Source organism: Anas platyrhynchos, chromosome 21, assembly GCF_047663525.1.
Source record: "Anas platyrhynchos isolate ZD024472 breed Pekin duck chromosome 21, IASCAAS_PekinDuck_T2T, whole genome shotgun sequence".
Lineage (NCBI taxonomy): Eukaryota > Metazoa > Chordata > Aves > Anseriformes > Anatidae > Anas > Anas platyrhynchos.
Window position 1 is genome coordinate 16,156,886 of NC_092607.1, and position 17,513 is coordinate 16,174,398.

Here is a 17,513-nt window from a genome sequence, read left to right on the forward strand (position 1 = left end):
AGATGCAGAGGGAGTACTGGCCTGTGCCCTGGGGGAAGCAGAAAACACTCCTGGAGACACAGACTGCTGCAGTGTGAGCACTGAGCTCAGGACCAGCTGCCTAAGTCAGTGAGACACCCTGAAACAAAGCTCTGTCCCGGTCCACGTCAGGATCAGTTGTTGGCTGGACCTTGAGCCTGGGACATGGTGCTTGTGGCAGCTCGGACGCGTAGGAGGATGCTAACGGTGACACTTCTGCACTTCAGGTCCACCTGTTCTGACTTCAAACTGTCAGTTCTCTCACCAAATTCAGGAACAACATCAGATCAGCAGCAATCCTGCTCCACCTAACAGCTCTTTATAAAAGAAAACGAGCTCTGATCTTCTGGATGCATTGGTTTTCCTTTCTCATACACGTGCATTGAAGCAACTCGCAGACAAAGGTCGGATCCTTTTCCCTGAAGGAAAACCCACCAAATATTACCAGCATAAAGCACAGCAGGGGTGCAGGGTGACTTGTTGCTGGCTGGTTGTGTGATACCCCTACTTGTTGGGCTGCTGCTGTGCATGTCCAGTTTCTCTAGCAATATCATTCATAAGAACCCATGAACAAACAAATAAGAACATTTTCAAAAGCCTTTGCAATCAGATGATACAAACTGAGATGCAAAGTGTAGGCCAGCCTCTGTGCCTGGAAAAGACAAAGGGCATCTCCTCAGCAGTTGCTCAGGTGGGTTCAGCAGCGTACTCACCGCGATCAGGATCTGGAAGGAGCTGTGCATGACCTCGATGTACCGGTACTCCAGGGCACAGCCTATCACCGAGACGTACGAATGGCTGTCCAGTCCTTTGATTCCGGACATCGAAGCCTCCTTCCTTACGCAGCCGGGACCATTTTCACTCCACCACGACTGGTGCCGGGAGATGTTAAATGTCAAGAGTTCGCTGTCCTAGAGAGAAGAGTTGCAAAGAGACCACCACTTACTCCAAGAGCATCTGATGTGCTGCCAGATGGGGGTCATTAAATCAATGGAAAACCTAAAGCTTCTGAGATCCCCACCCTCAAGAAACACCAGCACTGATCAAAATGCATTGATGTTAGATTTCAAATCTGGAAGAAAAAGGCAAATGAGAGCACAGAGCACCCCGTCACAGAACCTTGTGCTATGGGCATGGAAGCAACACAGAGAAATGAAAGAGAGAAACTTCATCACCCCAAAGCAAATCTCAAAACCCAGCAGATCTTCTTGTGTTCCTAGCTTTTAACCCACCTACCAAGTTTCCCTACTGTTTCTAACTGTCCCATTTGCTTCCACTCCTGACATCTGGTGTTTCTACTTCTTCTGTTGACCCTAGCACTGACAGCCTCAGGTCAAGTTACCCAGCTGAGCTGACCTCAGTGACCGCTGCAGCTTCTTACAAACACTTTTGCTGCAATTCCTTATGAACTCTACCTCAAGAGAGGCTTTTTTTATTTTAGTCTGAGCTTCGCTAGTTAAATAAATAATGCCGTTGTGGGGGTTATGTGGTGAAACATCACACAAGTAGTGCAGGAGTTGTGTGCAACCAGCTGCTGATTTCAAAATAACACACGAGAAAAGCATGAGACCTGCTGGAGCATCCAGAGTGCTTTGGGATTTTGAGCCTGTGGGACACAGCAAAGCCCTCCCTGCAGATGGCAAAACACAAACTGAGAGCTGGCAGAGTGGGTCAGGAAAGATCAGCCACATCGCTCCATAGACAAGTGCTAAGTGCTGGGTGCCCCCGGCAGGCCTCTCGGGTCACTCTGATGCAGAATCAGCCACAAGGGAGTGGAATTTTTATTCCGAAGGTTAGATTACAAAACAGATCAGGCAGAGAAGTCATGCGTCTCTACAGGGTAGGAATATGTTTTGGATTCACACACCCAGCCAAATGTTTCTAAAGCTTTTAGCACCTATCTGTGTGCTACTTGGCACTGGTCATGCCAGGGTCGTGCAGACCGCCTGCAGGAAAGAAGCAGCTCCCAGAACAGCAGCAGAGCTTGGGGTATTCACTTCCTAACACAGGAATCCAAATGTGGCAGCTCCTCTGCCTTAGTTCCCCACAGTCCAGAGGGAAAAATGGGATGAGAGCAGCGCGGGATGAGAGCAGCCACTCCAGGCTCTGCATTGCCCTCAGCCCAGAGGACTCGAATCTGCTGTCAGTCCAGGGAGCAGAGCCAGGTAAGCCTGCAGATACACTTCTGCATACCCATGTTTGTATCCAGGGGCAAATTTGAGTTACAAGAGCAGAAAACCTGAACGCCAGCCAGATAACTCGTGAATAGAGACCGAACGCCCCAGCGCGCGCATTGTGTGGGTACCCTCCGCTGCACCACGGATCCTGAGAAACAGTTTGCAAAGCTGTTATTAAAACATGCTGCAGGAAGCACATGTTAAGAAATGTGGACAATTAAGTGAGGAGGCAGCTGCCAAGTTCCCGACATAATCACCGCAGCAGATGGGATGTTTTACAGTAGATGGAGGAGGGCATGGAGATGAAGGATGGCACCAGCGCACGAGCAGCCTGAATGGCAAAGGAAAGACAATAGAGAAAACTATTAACAGTTGGGAATTTAAAGGGAGCTGCCTGCGTTTTTAAGGCCAAGGGAAATAATTAGGTTGGCAGCTCCAGGATAACACCCTGCAAGGAGCTGTGCCATCTACATTGCTGGAGTTTGCTCGTGCAGCTTCTTGGCAGTTTTGACGGAAGAGTCTCCAGCTTGCTCCCTCTGCTGGGCATTGCTCCTCGGTGGCCCACAGAGATCCCATATATCAACCAAATTGCATCTTTTCTGCAAAGCTTGCTCTTTCTATCCCAGCTTTTTCCCCAGAAAAGCTCTTCCCCCTGCAGCCAGCCAGCCCTCCTAGCTGCTGGGCTCTTCTCACAGACCACTGGAGTTAGGGAAGGAAAAAATCATCTCAACAACAACAACAACAAAGACTCAATTCCTTTTTCTTTGCCTGGGGCTTTCCCCAATTAGCGCAGTAACAAAGCCATTCCATGGGGCACCACAGGATCTACTCTTTACCCCGGTCCCCAGGGCTTCCCTTTCCCAGCTCACAGATGGTGCTTTCCCAAACCTTCTGCCTCGCTGATGCAAAGAGCCCCTCCAGTGCTCTTCTCTGCTCCTTCCAGAGGCATCTGTGTGTATTTGGCAAAATAAGGAGCAGGCTGCTCTCCTTCCCAAACCTCTGTAATGACTGATGGATGATACAGAACTGGTTCTGGCTTAGCTTTACTGCAGAAGCTGAACTTGTTCGTGAACGAAGCCTGGAAAAGCAGAATGAGTGCTGGGCTGGAGGTGGGCAGGTGGAAGGTCCTGAGCAGCAGTCAGTGCTGCTCATCTGCTGTCACACTCCAGCTCTGCGCAGAAATATTATAATCTGCTTGGAACCGAGTGGAGCAAAGGAGCACATTTGAATTCTGAAGGTACCCCCACAACTCCCACCCACAAGCCAGCCATCGCAGATGGAACACGAATACTGATTTTGCAGCAGATGCCCTCGGGTTCACAGTGCAGAGGCAACAGCTCTGCAGGGCACCAGGGCAGCACAAATGAAAGGCTCTGGACATGCAGAGCGACGCCGTCCCTTTGCTCGTCTCCCTGGCTGGGGTCCTCCGAGGATACCTGCATGGATAAGGCATAATAAAAGAGCATCCAGGAAAATCAGTTAATTGACCTCCAGTTGTTCAGTGCTTGCTGGGGGATCAGGAGAACAATCCCAGGATGTCTCCTGTGGTTTGCCAGCATCATTTGCGAGGAGGTGGTTGAAGAGAGATGTAACTGTGAAATAGGAACACTGCTCTAAAACCATCAGAAAAAGATCAACAGCGAGAAAATTTTGGAAACAGCTGTTTCCCAAGACCTTTCTGTAAAGCATTTGAAGTCTAAACACACCAAAACACTCTCAGAAGTTGAAACCCTGCAGGTTGAAAGATACTAATGAGTCCCAGAAGTGAGCAAGCCCTGCTGGCGGGAGGGCGAGGAGCTGTGTAACTGCACTCCCCCTTGTTCCTTGACAGGCTGGAGGGCTATCGTTCCCTCCTTAACCTTCAGCCTTGGGAGAAATACGAGCAGAGAGCGCTACGAGCTCCTCCTCAGGAGGATGTTGAAGGCCAGCCAGAAATCACACTTGGCTCTGAACTGCCGTAGCACCTTGTTGCTATCTATTTGCCAGCAGTGTGAGAAGGAAGACGACAGCACTAAAAGTGTCGTACCTACATTTTAGTGTCCATTTTCTGCTCCCAGCCTCTCCCCACTGTTTCCCACAGGGAAATTCACACCTAGCTCTCACCCTCAGGGAAGCAGCTGTGTTACGAAGCTTCCTTTCTCTAAAAGATTTTTTAGAAAGCTTTTCTAACATTATTTTTAAGGGACTAATCAACGGTGGCTTGATCTCTTCTTGTGAACATCCTTCTGAATTATGCCCCCCTTTATTTCCTTAATTATCAAGCACGGCATCATTATAACGTCTTGGGAAACAAGTTGAACACTGTATGAGAGCTCCCAGAGCTTGACAGCAGGATTTTATATCCATTAAGTTGGAAACAGTTCTTATCAGAATGGGAAATATGATGTTTATCTCCTAGTCGTGTGTGCTGAATATCTGTATCACCCTGAGACCGCAGCGCAGCACTTCCATCGTTTCTCAGCACACTTGTTGACAATGCCACTGCGTTTAAAGGGCAAATCCCAGGCTTTCAGCTTCTAAATTCAGGTGGAGTTGAGGGACAGTTGTGATTCAGCATGCATTTAACCAGCCTCCTCACAGTATTTATTCAGGTACGAAGTTATCCCAAAGATGCCACCCAGAGTCTCTGGAATACAAATGACACACGTACCCCATCTGACTGATACAGACTTTCTTTTTCCTTGTGTTTCCAGAGGAAATTTAGACCACCAGGGCTCTGAATTCAGATCAAAGCACTGGGTAGAGGTGAGAGTGGGGAAAAAAAGGGGGTTAGGGTGTGAAAAATCACCCTTATGAGATGAATAATTCCAGGGGGGAGAGACAAAGGAATAAAGTGAATAGACAACAATTCCTCAAATGTCTCCGAATGCTTCTCAAGTACGTGATGAAGAGCCAGTCAGCATGGCAGCAGGACAGACAGATGCTCATGTGTCTTACCAGCAGGATTTTAATTATTAACTCAGGCTGACAATTCATACTGAGGTGTTGAGGAGAGCGTGCATCACTCTGAGAAGGGGAGAAGCTTAACACAGGACTTCGAGCACAGCCTGGATGGTCAGGAGGCAGCTTCCAGCAGCTCACCTTACTCAACGGCCAGATGGACAAAAAAAAAAGAGAGAGAGATAAGAGGAACAGACCAGAGGAGGAGGACCAGAAGTCTGCAGAGTGTGCTAGCCACACGTCCCACCAAGCACAGTGACACAGAGCGGTACAGAGCTCTCAGACAGCATTTCTCCCAGATGCTGGCGTGCTCAGACCCGAGCAGGGGCAGCCAGCGAGGCAGCACTGCCAGAAGCCTCTCCTAGCACGTCCCCATCTCACTGCCGGTGCTGAGATGCAACCTTTCAAATCCAGCCTGCTGTATCTCTTGCCTGCTCGCTGGCAAAGCGCTTACAGCCAAGCTAACATATGCTAACACCCAGGGAGGCCTTTCCAGCAGCAAGGGAAGTGCTTTCTTAGACGCTTGCGCAGATCTATTTGTGTCTGTCCACCTAATGAAATTCTGCTGTGCCATGTTTCACACTCCTTATTCCTGCTAAAAAAAGATCACAGAATAAAAAATGACAGGGTAGAAAAGTAGAAATCAGGCCAGCTGAGCTCTTCAAGAAGTAGAGAACAGATTCACAGAGCAGGGATGAACATTTTCCCTTTGGATTACAAGAATTCAGAGTAGTTATAACCACCCTGAGCACAGCCGGCCAGAACAGCCTGCCTCAGGGTTTCCTTGGCCAGGAGAGAGCGAGAGCTGCAGGAGGAGCCTGGAGGACAGAGGAGCACTTCAGGAATTGTCATGAAAGACAGGAGAAAGTAGAGGAAGGCAGAGATGACCCAGAGAAGGAAAGGGGCAGTGGAGGAGCAGTTGCTTGGTAAAGGAAGGCAAAGAGCAAGCCCCCCTAAGTGCTGTTCAACAACTGTGCGCCTACAGCCCATATTCTACGGATGACCAGTTTGTAACAGTCTCTTAATCCCTGTGCTGCCTTGTTTATGGGCTGAGAGAGGCCCTTATCTCCCAGACCCCACAGCTGCAGTGTCCCTGGTTTCTGTTTATTCAATCAGCCAGGCACAAAAACCTCAGCCCAGCGCTGCCTGGCATCCCCCTGCCTGCATCCTGCACTCTCACCAATGAGTTTGGATAGAAGCATCACAGCAGAGAGAATTACTTGCAATAAGTGCACCTAACCATCATAATTTCCTCATTTTCTCATTCTCCAGGCACATCCCAAACTTGTTGCAGCAGAAACCCTTGGGTCCTTTCTCCCTTTTCTCACCCCACCTGAGTTATCCATCCCCTGTCTCAGTCTGGGCTGTCACCGCCAGCCGCCGAGGTAACAAACTCCATTCTTTCCAGCTCGGTGCCCTCTCTGCATTTTGTCATTATAAATCAGCCAGCTGCTGACAGATCTCCCCGGCAGGCTGTCCTTGTCAGGAGCACCGCGGGGCGAGCAGGAAAGCAGCTCTCCCCCTCCCTCAGCTCCCTCCCACAGCCCCACCAAGGATCCCGGAGCAAACAGCATCCCAAAACCTCCCTCAGAACTACCAGCCCCTCGAGGGACTTGCACAGGAACACAGCGAGCGTGAAAACACGTGTCTGAAACACTCCCCATGGAGTCTAGTAGGTAACGAGTTAGCATTCACCTCACCAGCTCCATCAGCATCGCACCAAATATCCCGAATAATATCTTCTAATATCCCGAATCCACATGTTTACTGCCAGCCTCATTACAAACTTGGATTTCCCAAGAAGTCAAGGTGCCCAGGGCTTGCTGCTCCAAGGTACCTGCTGCTCCAAGTGCCCCCAACCCCAGCTGATACTCGCCCCCCTCCCAGAGCCTGCTCTACATGTTCCCAGCCGAGCCCAGGTGTCCTCCTGGGGCCTGATCCCAGGGCTGATTCGATCAATGAGACCCTACAGATGTCAGCTGGCGTTGGGTCAGGTTGCCAGAGATGCAGCAGGAGAACAACACTGCCCACGTCTAGCCAGCCTGCGAAACCTCACGCCGTCCTACAGAAAGTTTAACTCCTGCTCCAAGTGCATCTTTCCTTCTTATGTGGAAATGAGGTTTTGTTTTGTCATTGCGAAGACAGAAATACCTTCAGATACAGGGAAGGGGGAGGAAAAGCAGCACCGTGATTTTTTCCTTACAAGGCAGCATTTTTAAATGGAAGTAACACATGAAGAATAGAGGCAAGGCTGTAAAGGATTTTACCACCAAACCAACATAAGTAATCTTTGGTTTTGTTCCACCCCCCAGGTGCCACTAAAGCAGCAGTGTGACATTTTCATTGCAGCTCTAGAGAGGTCCACTGAGTCGGTAACGGTACCTCCTGAAACCCAGCCCTACCAAAAGGGTCCCCATCACAGGGGACATCCTGCAGGCTAACTAAAGCTTCATCACGTGCTGGCTTTGCTGAAACAAACGCCAGCACAGAGCAAGGTTACGAGATGAAGCTCCTCTGGGGTGGAGAAGGTGAAGTTTGTGAGGCCGTTTGAATTGCAGAACAGCAATCAGCCGACACAGGGCAGGTCGGGATTAGCGAACGCAAATATCAGCTGGATGGGAGCAAACACTGGCTGCCAGGGAAGCTCCCAGAGCAGTTTTTCAAGCCAATGTTTTCCCTCAGAAGGGAGCTTTAAAATAGTTAGATAAGCTTCTTTTTTTTCCTTGGTCACAGCCAAGACCAAGATCATCTCAGGCTGAGCTTCCAGCCCCTGAGTAATCGCTGTTTTGGGCGAGAGCTCCCGCGAAGTTCCTAAAGATAGTCGTGAGGGGAAACAGAGATTAATTGAGGAATTAAGAAATTACATTTTCTTATCTGCAAAGGATTTGTAACGTCACTCACAACTCGCTGTAGGGCTAATGAAAAACACAGCGCGGTTCCAATTATGACTGCAACTTAGATGTATGACCTGGGAATTTAGGCCAGATGTGGAGTGCTCTGAACTGAACCCACAGCCCATAATCGCTCGTAGTCTGCTAAGCTGCAGCAACACTTCGTACTTCATTGCTTGCAGCCCAGGCTCAGTTTAGGGCTTGCCTCCCATTTTTATTATTTCTGACTTAGTCCTCGATAAGCAGGCAGCAATACTTAGCTTATTTCAGCCTTCAGGAGCTTCACGGGTATTAACTCACAACACCCCTGGACATGGACTTATCCCAGCCACTTACTGCTATTTGTTTTTCTACAAAAACCCAGGCACTTACCCCCGGAGCTCCTACTCACCTTTGAGAGCCCTCCCACTTCTAAGTAAAAACAGATGATGAAGATGTTCCAGGTGACCCAAACTGCAGTCCAGATGGCATACTAGAAGGGAACAGGACGGGGAGAGAGAAGCAATAAACATGAGGAAGTCACTGGAATTGCTTTATATGTATGTGATCCAGCTGGGGACAGTGAAATGCACTGAGTCAGCACCGTAACAATTTTCTTTCCCTCTGTTTCTCATGTGCAGAAGGTCCCTTGCCTAATTAGAGACACAGAGGCAGAGCCTTGGAGGGACTGGAAGAGCTTCTGCTATGTCCAAGATCTCTTTCTCCCTCTCTTTTGTGCGGTGTCCTGGCATTACTTTGGTGCCAGTACTAAATATCTGAAGTCTTCCAAGTCTGGAGTAAGCACACAAGTGCAGCACACCAAACAACGTGTTCCTTAGCACAGCCAGGCACCTCCTGCTAAAATTGTTTGCAGTGCTCGTGCCTGATTTCCCAAGGGCTTTCCTCAGTGCCTCATCGCTTGCTGCATCCCAGAACAAAGGCTATGAAGGGCCTTGAAAGGCTCTGAACAAAGCGGATGTTACTTACCACCACTATGTAGCGAGGTCTGTACTGAATAGTGCCAAACAGGCCAAGGATAACGATGATGATGTGGAGGAAGTTGGCTAGGATGGGGGCCCACTGGTATCCCAGGAAATCAAACACCTGCCTCTCTAACGCCGCAAGCTGGAAAGGAGAAGAACAAGGAGAGTTACAGCCTCTGGACTCATGGTGTTCCTTGTCAAGGTCTTGACACGCTCCCTGAGCAAATCCCTGCAGCAGCTGGAGTGGTGACTCCCACCCCAAAGCAATTTGCTGCCCATGAACCGGGGCAGTAGGACAGGATGTGTGTGCACAACTGCCCTTCTTTGCACCTCTCCTTCCCCCTCCGACGGCTGAGCTGGTGAGGAGCAGGGAGCTCCAGTGCCTACGTGGGGCACGGCCTCTCTGTGCGCTTTGCCACGGGGAGGCTGCCCTGGCAGAGGGGAGAGGTGAGAGCAAGACAGCAGCGCCTTAAACGGCTGCAGCAGGACGTCCAAGAACTCATTTATCAGAGCCGTCAGCATCACTCCATCATTCCTGACACCTCTCAGCTTTCTGCTCTCCAGCACGCATCCATCAAGGTGAGAGGGAGGAGGGAATTCTCTCCTCTGCCTTCCCCCAGCAGAAAATGCTGCCACCCAGCAAAGAAATTCTGCAAACACATCAGCTTTTTGGAGGACACAGCGTTCCTCTCCAGCACTAATAGCCTGGTTCAAGGCTAGGTCTACGTCCTGGAAATAAAACTCCACTACTGTTGAGGTGCTTGGTCTGATTTTCAAACCATATTTGCATAAAGATGTGCTTTTCTTCTGTAACCATTGTATCGGGCAAGGAACTGTTCATCTGGATCCGAACAGCTGTTTTTGGCATGCAGCTGCAAGAGCAAAACAAACACACAACTGCACGCTGGCCTTTACGTCCCCGCAGCCCTTAAATATTAATGAGGGAAACAGTGAGTGGAGGGGGCAAAATGGTTCCTGCAGGTTTGTCCAGTGGATTTCAAAGAATATTTTTTCCTGTGAATTTCAAACATGTGTTTCATTAGCGTAGTGCGCTGCAATTACGTTATGACATTTCATATTTATTTTCACTTAAATAAATCATTACAATTTACCATCGATAGTCAATTTAACTACTAATTAGACATTAAGCTTGGATGATCTTAGTCTACTATGTGTAGTCAGCTATGAAACGTGAACCAATTTTTTCCTGGCTTGGCTTTTAGATGATGGCAGGTGGGGGCCAAGCACTGGGGCTTTTGTAATGGTTTAAGGCATTTAAGGATTCGAGTGGCTGCAGGACCCAGCCTAGGCACGCAATGAGGGAAGCCACATCTACCAACTGACCACTGTTCCTCCTTCTTCCCAAATAGTGGGGAAACAAACTTTGCATTTCTTCTGGGCTGTGAAGCTATTGCAGTTCTGAACATTATCTTGGAAGTTCAACACAAATTTCTTTTTCAAAGAACTCTGTGTCAGGGCCATCAGTCCTGGGCAAGGGGGATCGGTTGGTGTGGCGGTGAGAGCTTTCCCCCACTGACATCTCTCCTCACCAGCAAAGGGGCGCAGGAGCCTGGGGAGGGAACGGAGGCAGTCTCCTGAGCCTTCTGCAAAACAATCATCTTCCCTTTGAAGCAAGAGGCTCCTTCTGATCAGTTTGAGGATCCTGTAGGATGCTGCGGGCAGACCAGGGCAGGCGCTGCCCCATCTCCCCCAGCACAGATTGTCTCCAGCTCGTCTGGAGCAGCTGGAACAGGTTAACCACTTAACCTTTCAGGAGGGGATTACTGCACATACCTTAACGATATTTGGGGCATTGGGGTTCTGACTGGCTGGCAGCAGGCCGCTTGTCCGTGAGCACCTCATCCAATCAGGCATTAATTAGCTTTGTGCAGTGTGCTGCTGCAGCAGCGTGTGCTGCCCGGAGCTGGCACGGCGCTGCCTGGGTTGGCTGCAGGGACACGTGGGGCTGTGCCCTGCAGAGATAACATCCCCCTGCTGCTGGGGGCACCAGCGCTGAGCCTCACCTCCTGCCTTCAGCCCCCAAAAAGGGGATAAGGATAGATCCTTCCTACCCGTGCTGCCTGCCTGGGGTTCTCGCAATCAAGATTCACGGCATCCATCTCTAGAGAAGTGTTTTCTTCTTTCCATTAGGGATGTGTAAAAGGGGAAAACATCTTCTTGATGTTTCCTGGCTTGTTTGGACCAGGGAAAACATCGCTCTGTGACCTGAGAGGTACCCAACCGCCCTGGAGATGATTTATCTGTGTCCCTGCAATCAGTGTGAGCAGAGCTCCCGCAGGACGTGCCAAGCCCAGCTGACTTGGTGTTGTGGTGCGACTCGTGGAGAGGTCGCTGGCTCACTGGCTTTGTGTCATACTTCCCTTCTCCTTACTGTGACTGCCCTCATCTCCAAGTTGTTTCCATCCCAATTTACCTTCCTTTGCTCCTTACCCTGAATTTTTAAGTGTTTTTGTGTGCCTGGGAGCTGCAGTGGGTTCAGCTGGTGCAGAGAGCTGCTGTGCCCGTCGGTTCGACTAAGGGGAGCGGGAGCTGGGTCGTACACTTCTGGGGGATGTGAGCGCTAAGGCAAGCTGCTTCCTCATTTATACAAAAGCAATTTTCTGTATTGATGACAAGCTCAAACGTTACTGGTGAAACTCAGCTCTGTGTTACTGACATAGTGAGCCTGGGCTGCGACCCAGCTGTCAGAAAAGCAGCCCAAAGTTACCCTGGGCTTGTCCCTGTCCCCTTAGGAATCTGGGATAATTAAGAAAACATTTGCTAAAACCCAACCAACAAGCATTCCACTCATTATGCTGCAGTTCTGTGTGCAGAGCACACCCATTAAACACTGCTGAGATCTGCAGGTAAACAGGGCTGAGGTTTGTGCTGGGCTGCCCTCGGTCTGGGGCTGGAAACAAAGCAGCAGATGCAGGGAATGTGGCTGGAGCCTTCATGCCTGCTTCCCTCAGCCTGGGCAGAATCAGCAGGGCCAGGGTTTGCCCCCCTGATGTGTGCAGATGAACCGGCACCCCTCGACGGAGCCCCTCTTGGATCCTCGTGCTGAGCAGGGGAAATGCCGGCTTTCGCTGCTGCTGCCAAGGCTCTGCAGGGTCATTTCCTCGCTGCAACGTTCTCTATGATGATTCACACTATTCTGCTGAGAAACCCTGGTATAGTCTGGAGATATTTGTTGTAAGGAGAAATTTCGCAGATTGGGGAACAGGTTTCAAGCCATTCAAAGCTGACAGGACCTTTCCATCAGGGAGAACGAATTTTTCTCCTTTATGAGTGTTCTTATTAAAAATAGTATTCCTTCTGCTCTTTTTGCTTTCCTAGACCGCGAGACATTTTTACCTTTCACTCCTTAAATTAAATTACGTGTTGTGGTACTAAAATCAGAATAGCGGCAGACTTTCTTCTGCTGAAACAAACCACATTTCTGCTGATCTGAGTGAAACTGGAACAGCAAATAAGCACGTGAAGCAACTGTTAGCCATGCAAACAAAACGAGCTCAAGCTCTCCGCCAGGCTATCGCTCATTTATACAGCTGGGAAAGATAAGAAAGGCAGAGAAGACGTTCTGCAGCTTACAGAGAGTCCTATATTGAGGCTCACATACAGAGAGGGGCATTGTGAGCCAGCAGGATGGGACGTGCTCAAGGGCTTTGCACCGTTAAAGCCTCACCAGAGAGGAGATGCTGTCCCCGAGCTGCAGGGGAGCATCGCCTGATGGACCCTCCTGCAGAATAGGAATGTGGCCCTAAAAAACATCTCTGAATGTGGAACAGTTTCTTGTCGGAGGGTTCAAACCATCCCAGCTGTGTTTGTGATGGCTCTGGCAGCACAGTGTCACTGGCGGATGTTGCTGCCTGCAGGACGCTCTGGGGTGATTTAACGTGGGCTGGGGGGTACTTGTTTAAATTTTGGCCCTCCCAGTCTTTCTGATCGCCTCCTCTTTGCTTCATCTGTTGTTTCTGTCATGCTGGTTAGCTGGGGAGTCCAACCTTTTCCCCTTGTGCTTCCATACTGCTAAGGAAAAAGAGGTGTCGGTGAACAAATCAGTTGCCATAATCCCTTAACTCCCTGTCCTTTACACTCTTCTATCAAGGCGATGCCATCAGCTCGATTTGCTCTCCTTGGTTTACTTAGACAGGGACAAGGCAAGTTTTTATGTACTGTCTTCATAATGGAAAGATTTCTTCCATGAATTCATCAAATCATCTCAGTTTCAGTTTTCTGTAGTGTTAGTGCATGACTGGAGACAAACCTTCCCAAAAGCCAGTGCTGTGTAGCCTTGGGAGTTCGTTTGAGGTTTGCCCTTTTATCAGGCCCATAGCTGTGGTTTGAGCTGGTCAGAAAATCTCTTCTTCCTCCAGAAAAGTTTTATACTTTTCAGGAGCTGACTTTGAGGAGTGGTACCTGGTAGCTTCAGGTTTTGACAAGGCAGAATTTTCCCTAAAATCGGGAGACATTCCCTATACGAAATGTGAAAGCATGTTTTATCCAGAAACCCAGCCAATTTTCCACGAGGACAATAAAAAAGCCACTTTTAAACTTTTGTGCTTCCCATAACTCTCACCACAATGACACAGCCTCATGGACCGCTCCAACTCTGCTCTGCCCTTGTTCAGAGGTGTACACAGCCACCCTGGATCTCTGTGTGTGGACCTACAGTTTCAGCACAGACAGAATTGCGATATAAGCCCCCAATATTTGCTCTCTTGCCAAGCTGAACTGCGAAAGTGCCTGAGCTGCACCCCTGGGCCAGCACCGCGCTCCTCGGATTTTCAGCCCTGCCTGGCTGAGTCCCGACTCGTTGACTCAGCTGCTGGGTCCCTGCCAAGCGGCCTTGCTTTTTAAGAAGATGCTCTTTGTTTGTCTGCTGTGCAAACACCACCGGGGCGGCCAAGACTTTCACTGAGAAAGGTCACGGGCCTTTTCTTGAGGAGGAAACTTGCGCTGATTTCCTGCGGTATTTTGGCCACGCGGTGGTTGATGGCTCGAGTTCAGGGCGAAGTCACAGCACTGCTGTCCCGATGAGACATCATATAACGATGAATGCTTGAGTCCAGCGAGCTGAGACAGCAGGAAGAAATTAAGAAAGTCTCAAATGTCTCATTTTAAAATGTATCTATTTGGGGTTTGAACACATTTTTTTTTCCTGGTTCTTCCAGACCAGAAGTTTGGCAATGCCAGACACTCGCCCTGTGCATTGTTGTTGCTGTTATTGTTGTTGTTGGCATTATCATTCTTATTACGCTGTAGTCTTTCTATACAATTGCTTTGTTTTTGGAAATGGTGAAACAGGATGAGATCTAAGGAACCCTAAACCCACGCTGCAGTGCGATGAAAATCGCAGCGGTGAGCAGAAACTTCTCTGTACGCCGGGGCTTATTCAAGGTGAAGATTTTGTGGGTAGAAAAATTATGGAGTTAACCAACAAGCTTGCTTTTACCAGAGCGGCTGCATCTCTGAATAAATACTAATGGTCTTAACAGCTGTTTAATTGAGTTTGTCTGAAAATGAGCAACTCACTGAGCTTGTGTTTCACGTCCCCCTGACTGAAGGGCTCGTTTGCTAGGTGCCCCGTCCTTGTCTCTTCCCAAGTCGGCATCTCACGTGCTGATCCACGCTGCCTTCACGAAATCTCATTTTTCTTCACTAAGTGTTGTCAAGGAAACCTTCCTTGGGGCCTTGTGATCCCCAGCTCCCTTCCCGGCATCCCTCGCCAAGCCGCGGAGGTCAGGGGACTAATTGCACGGGAGGTCTCCGTTTGTCACTCTGTCCCCCAGCGCGGTCGGTCCCGCTGGACACAATGAGCCCCATTCTCTGCCCGCTTGGGTCCGTTTCCTCCCCTGGAGCTGCTTGAACCCCTTCTATTCACACAGACCTTAGGGAGCAGACCTTATATCTTTAAATCACTTATGTTTCCGAGGCAAGCTGGTCACTCTGAGGGCCTGGGAGACAAATGCCTGACATAGGCATGGTGGCTGCTCTGCCCTCCATCCCGGTGGCTTTCTGGCACCGATGGCTTTCACAACCATCCTGGCTGCGAAGATCTGTGATTATGCAGCCCCACATGCCTGAATGCTGCTTAGCATTCCAGGAGAGGCACCATCCTCCATCCTCGGTGAGCACAAGGGATGAGACCGGCACCGAGGCAGTGCAGAAGCCTCTTGGTTTCACCTGGAGCCCCGGTTTGTGCACAGCAGCTTCATAAACCACAGCCACACCGTTCCCCGCACTCCTGCCTCCCGATAACATCGAAGTGCTGCACGCTGCTCTGATTGCTGATTGCCAAGATTAGCAATCAGCCCAAATTAATAAGCAGGTGCCTTTGTGAGCCAGGCAAAAAAGGGCTCTGAGAAGAATGACAAACTCGTTCGCTTTGTAACCTATGCCAACACTCAGACCTAAGTTTTCCAAACATCATTAGATTCAGCTGTTGTGCCCACAAGACCCCCTGCCCCCAGCTTTTTCTCCTCCCGCAGTTTCAGGGCTCTGCTTCGGCTCTCCAGCTTCGCAACAGAGAGGGGGCACTGGAACAAAGGGGATGTGACCGCTTCCAACAGACGCAAAAATAATGAGTTCCTTCAACAAGTGCCTGACTTTTTCACCAGCCAGCTGCTCCGCAAGGCACAGCCTTACCCCGGGCTCTGTGCTCGTGGCAGCCTTGTTCCCCTCTCCTGCTGCAAGACTTGCAGCCCTACCCCAGCCCACCTCACACCAATGACCCTAAAAAGGGGCCTGGGGGGGAGCCTTCTCCCACCAGTAGCACGAATTTCACTGTTGAGCGAAGTCTATTAAAGACATGCCATTAACTCCCCAGCCATTTCCCTCAGGAGATCTGCTACCATTTACGAAGCCGTCTAAACCCTATAAAGGCTGTGAGGCAGAGCAGCGTTGGAGATCAGCAGGAATTTAATTTTCTAATAGAGAGATTTATTTCCTACCAACAGGGCGTTACAGTCCGTGATCTCCGCCTCTGCTCAGCCAGGAAGGCTGCCCAAAGTTTGGGTTTGTTTGCCTGGCAGGGATGCAGGGAAAAAATACAAATAGTTGAAAATTAGCAAAGGGGCTGTTAGCTATAGGGACTGACCCTGTACCCTCTGAATTGCTATCTTAAACACTATCTGCTCAGCTAAAAGAGACAGACATCAACCTCCTGTGGCATTTTGCTGCTGGAGGGAGGGAGCAGGCACATGGCCAGGACTTGCCCAGGACACAAGGCTGTTTGGATGCTAACCATGCAGCTCTGTGGAGTCTCCTGGATGTAGGAGCAGCAGTTTGGGAACATTTTGCAGAGTCCCAGGTGGACCAGAAAGATTTCAAAGCCATTCAGGGGTTGGACCAAGACTCCCAGGGCGTATAAAGCTCATGAGATACCAGTTGGACTCACCCAGTTTAGACAAAATTATTGCTATCCTTGCTATTTTATAGGCATTTATTGTGAACTACAATTTTACTTTCCCTCTGGTTATCCCGGAGTTGATTTATAGCCTTAAATATGCCACGGGCAGCTTCCCAGAGGAGGAAGAAACTCTTGCTTCAGGCTCAAAAAAACAAGCTCAGTTCTTCCCCATCCTGCCCACATGCAGCCCAAGGAAGACTTGCTGTATCCGAATTCCTCTGAGAACATCTCCCAGCTTTAGCTAAAGGGACAAAATTGCTCACATTTGGTGTCCCCGGCACAAGCCTCACTCACGCCTGGCACCTGCAGCACTTTCCCTTCAGCAAGGCTTAGTGTGCCCTGCGAGATGGAAAAAATGCCTCTCTGGGAGCACCTCAAGCTGATTTCTCAGCCAGGGGAACACGAGGATGTTTCCTGGTGTGTAGGGCAGCAAAGCACCAGCAGGACCTCGGTGGTGCTGCACGGAGCTCCCTGCACTCCCCATCCCACTCCAGCCGCACCAGCAGCCGCTGTCCCCCTGCACGCAGCTCTGGGGCTGGAGCAGCTCAGCCCCTTAATTAGGTCACGAAGGGATCACGCACAAAACACAGCCAGGGCCTCAGAAGGGAAAACACATGCTAGCTCTGCAGCTGGGGCAAAGCTCGGGAGGGGAAGGATGCCAGAGCAGGAATAACTCTTCCCAACTTCGCCCGCAGGAAAGCGCAGCGCCCTGTCTCGGTTTCTGCTCAACAGCTGGGTCCTCCCCCTCCCCGACACCTTAGCTAAGTGGTAGTGTTGCTTTAATTTCCTCTTGCTCCTGCCGCAATGCCAGATTGCTTGGATATTCGTAAACAGAAGGAGTTTAATGAAAATTATAATTAGAGCCCCGCAGTGCTCTTGCAGGTCGCCTTTACGCTGGGCTGCCTATTTACATTACAAATCAGGCTGGTGTCACTGCCGAGTCTGCAGCCAGGGGAGGGAATTCATTAAAAGGGAAGTGCAGGGTGGCTGAGAAATAGGGGAGAAAGCAAATGATATTGTTATTATTAATAATCGAGGAAATTGGGAGCTGCCATGGTCTTGCTGCGACTCCGCTTCGCGAAGAAAAGCCCATTTGTAGTCATCCCGCAGC

General features: G+C 49.9%; 1 protein-coding gene across 4 annotated transcripts in view; it reads right to left on the minus strand.

The window, feature by feature from the left end:
* Positions 1 to 17,513, minus strand: part of NKAIN4 (sodium/potassium transporting ATPase interacting 4) — a 47,066-nt gene that overhangs the window by 14,551 nt on the left and 15,002 nt on the right. For all 4 annotated transcript variants that reach the window (XM_027473006.3, XM_021267979.4, XM_005009222.6 and 1 more), the window contains exons 2-4: positions 8,993 to 9,130; positions 8,418 to 8,498; positions 732 to 929 (exon numbers count right to left, since the gene is read on the minus strand). In XM_027473006.3, coding sequence (XP_027328807.1) covers positions 732 to 929; positions 8,418 to 8,498; positions 8,993 to 9,130 — 417 coding nt within the window. The remainder of the gene's footprint in view (positions 1 to 731; positions 930 to 8,417; positions 8,499 to 8,992; positions 9,131 to 17,513) is intronic.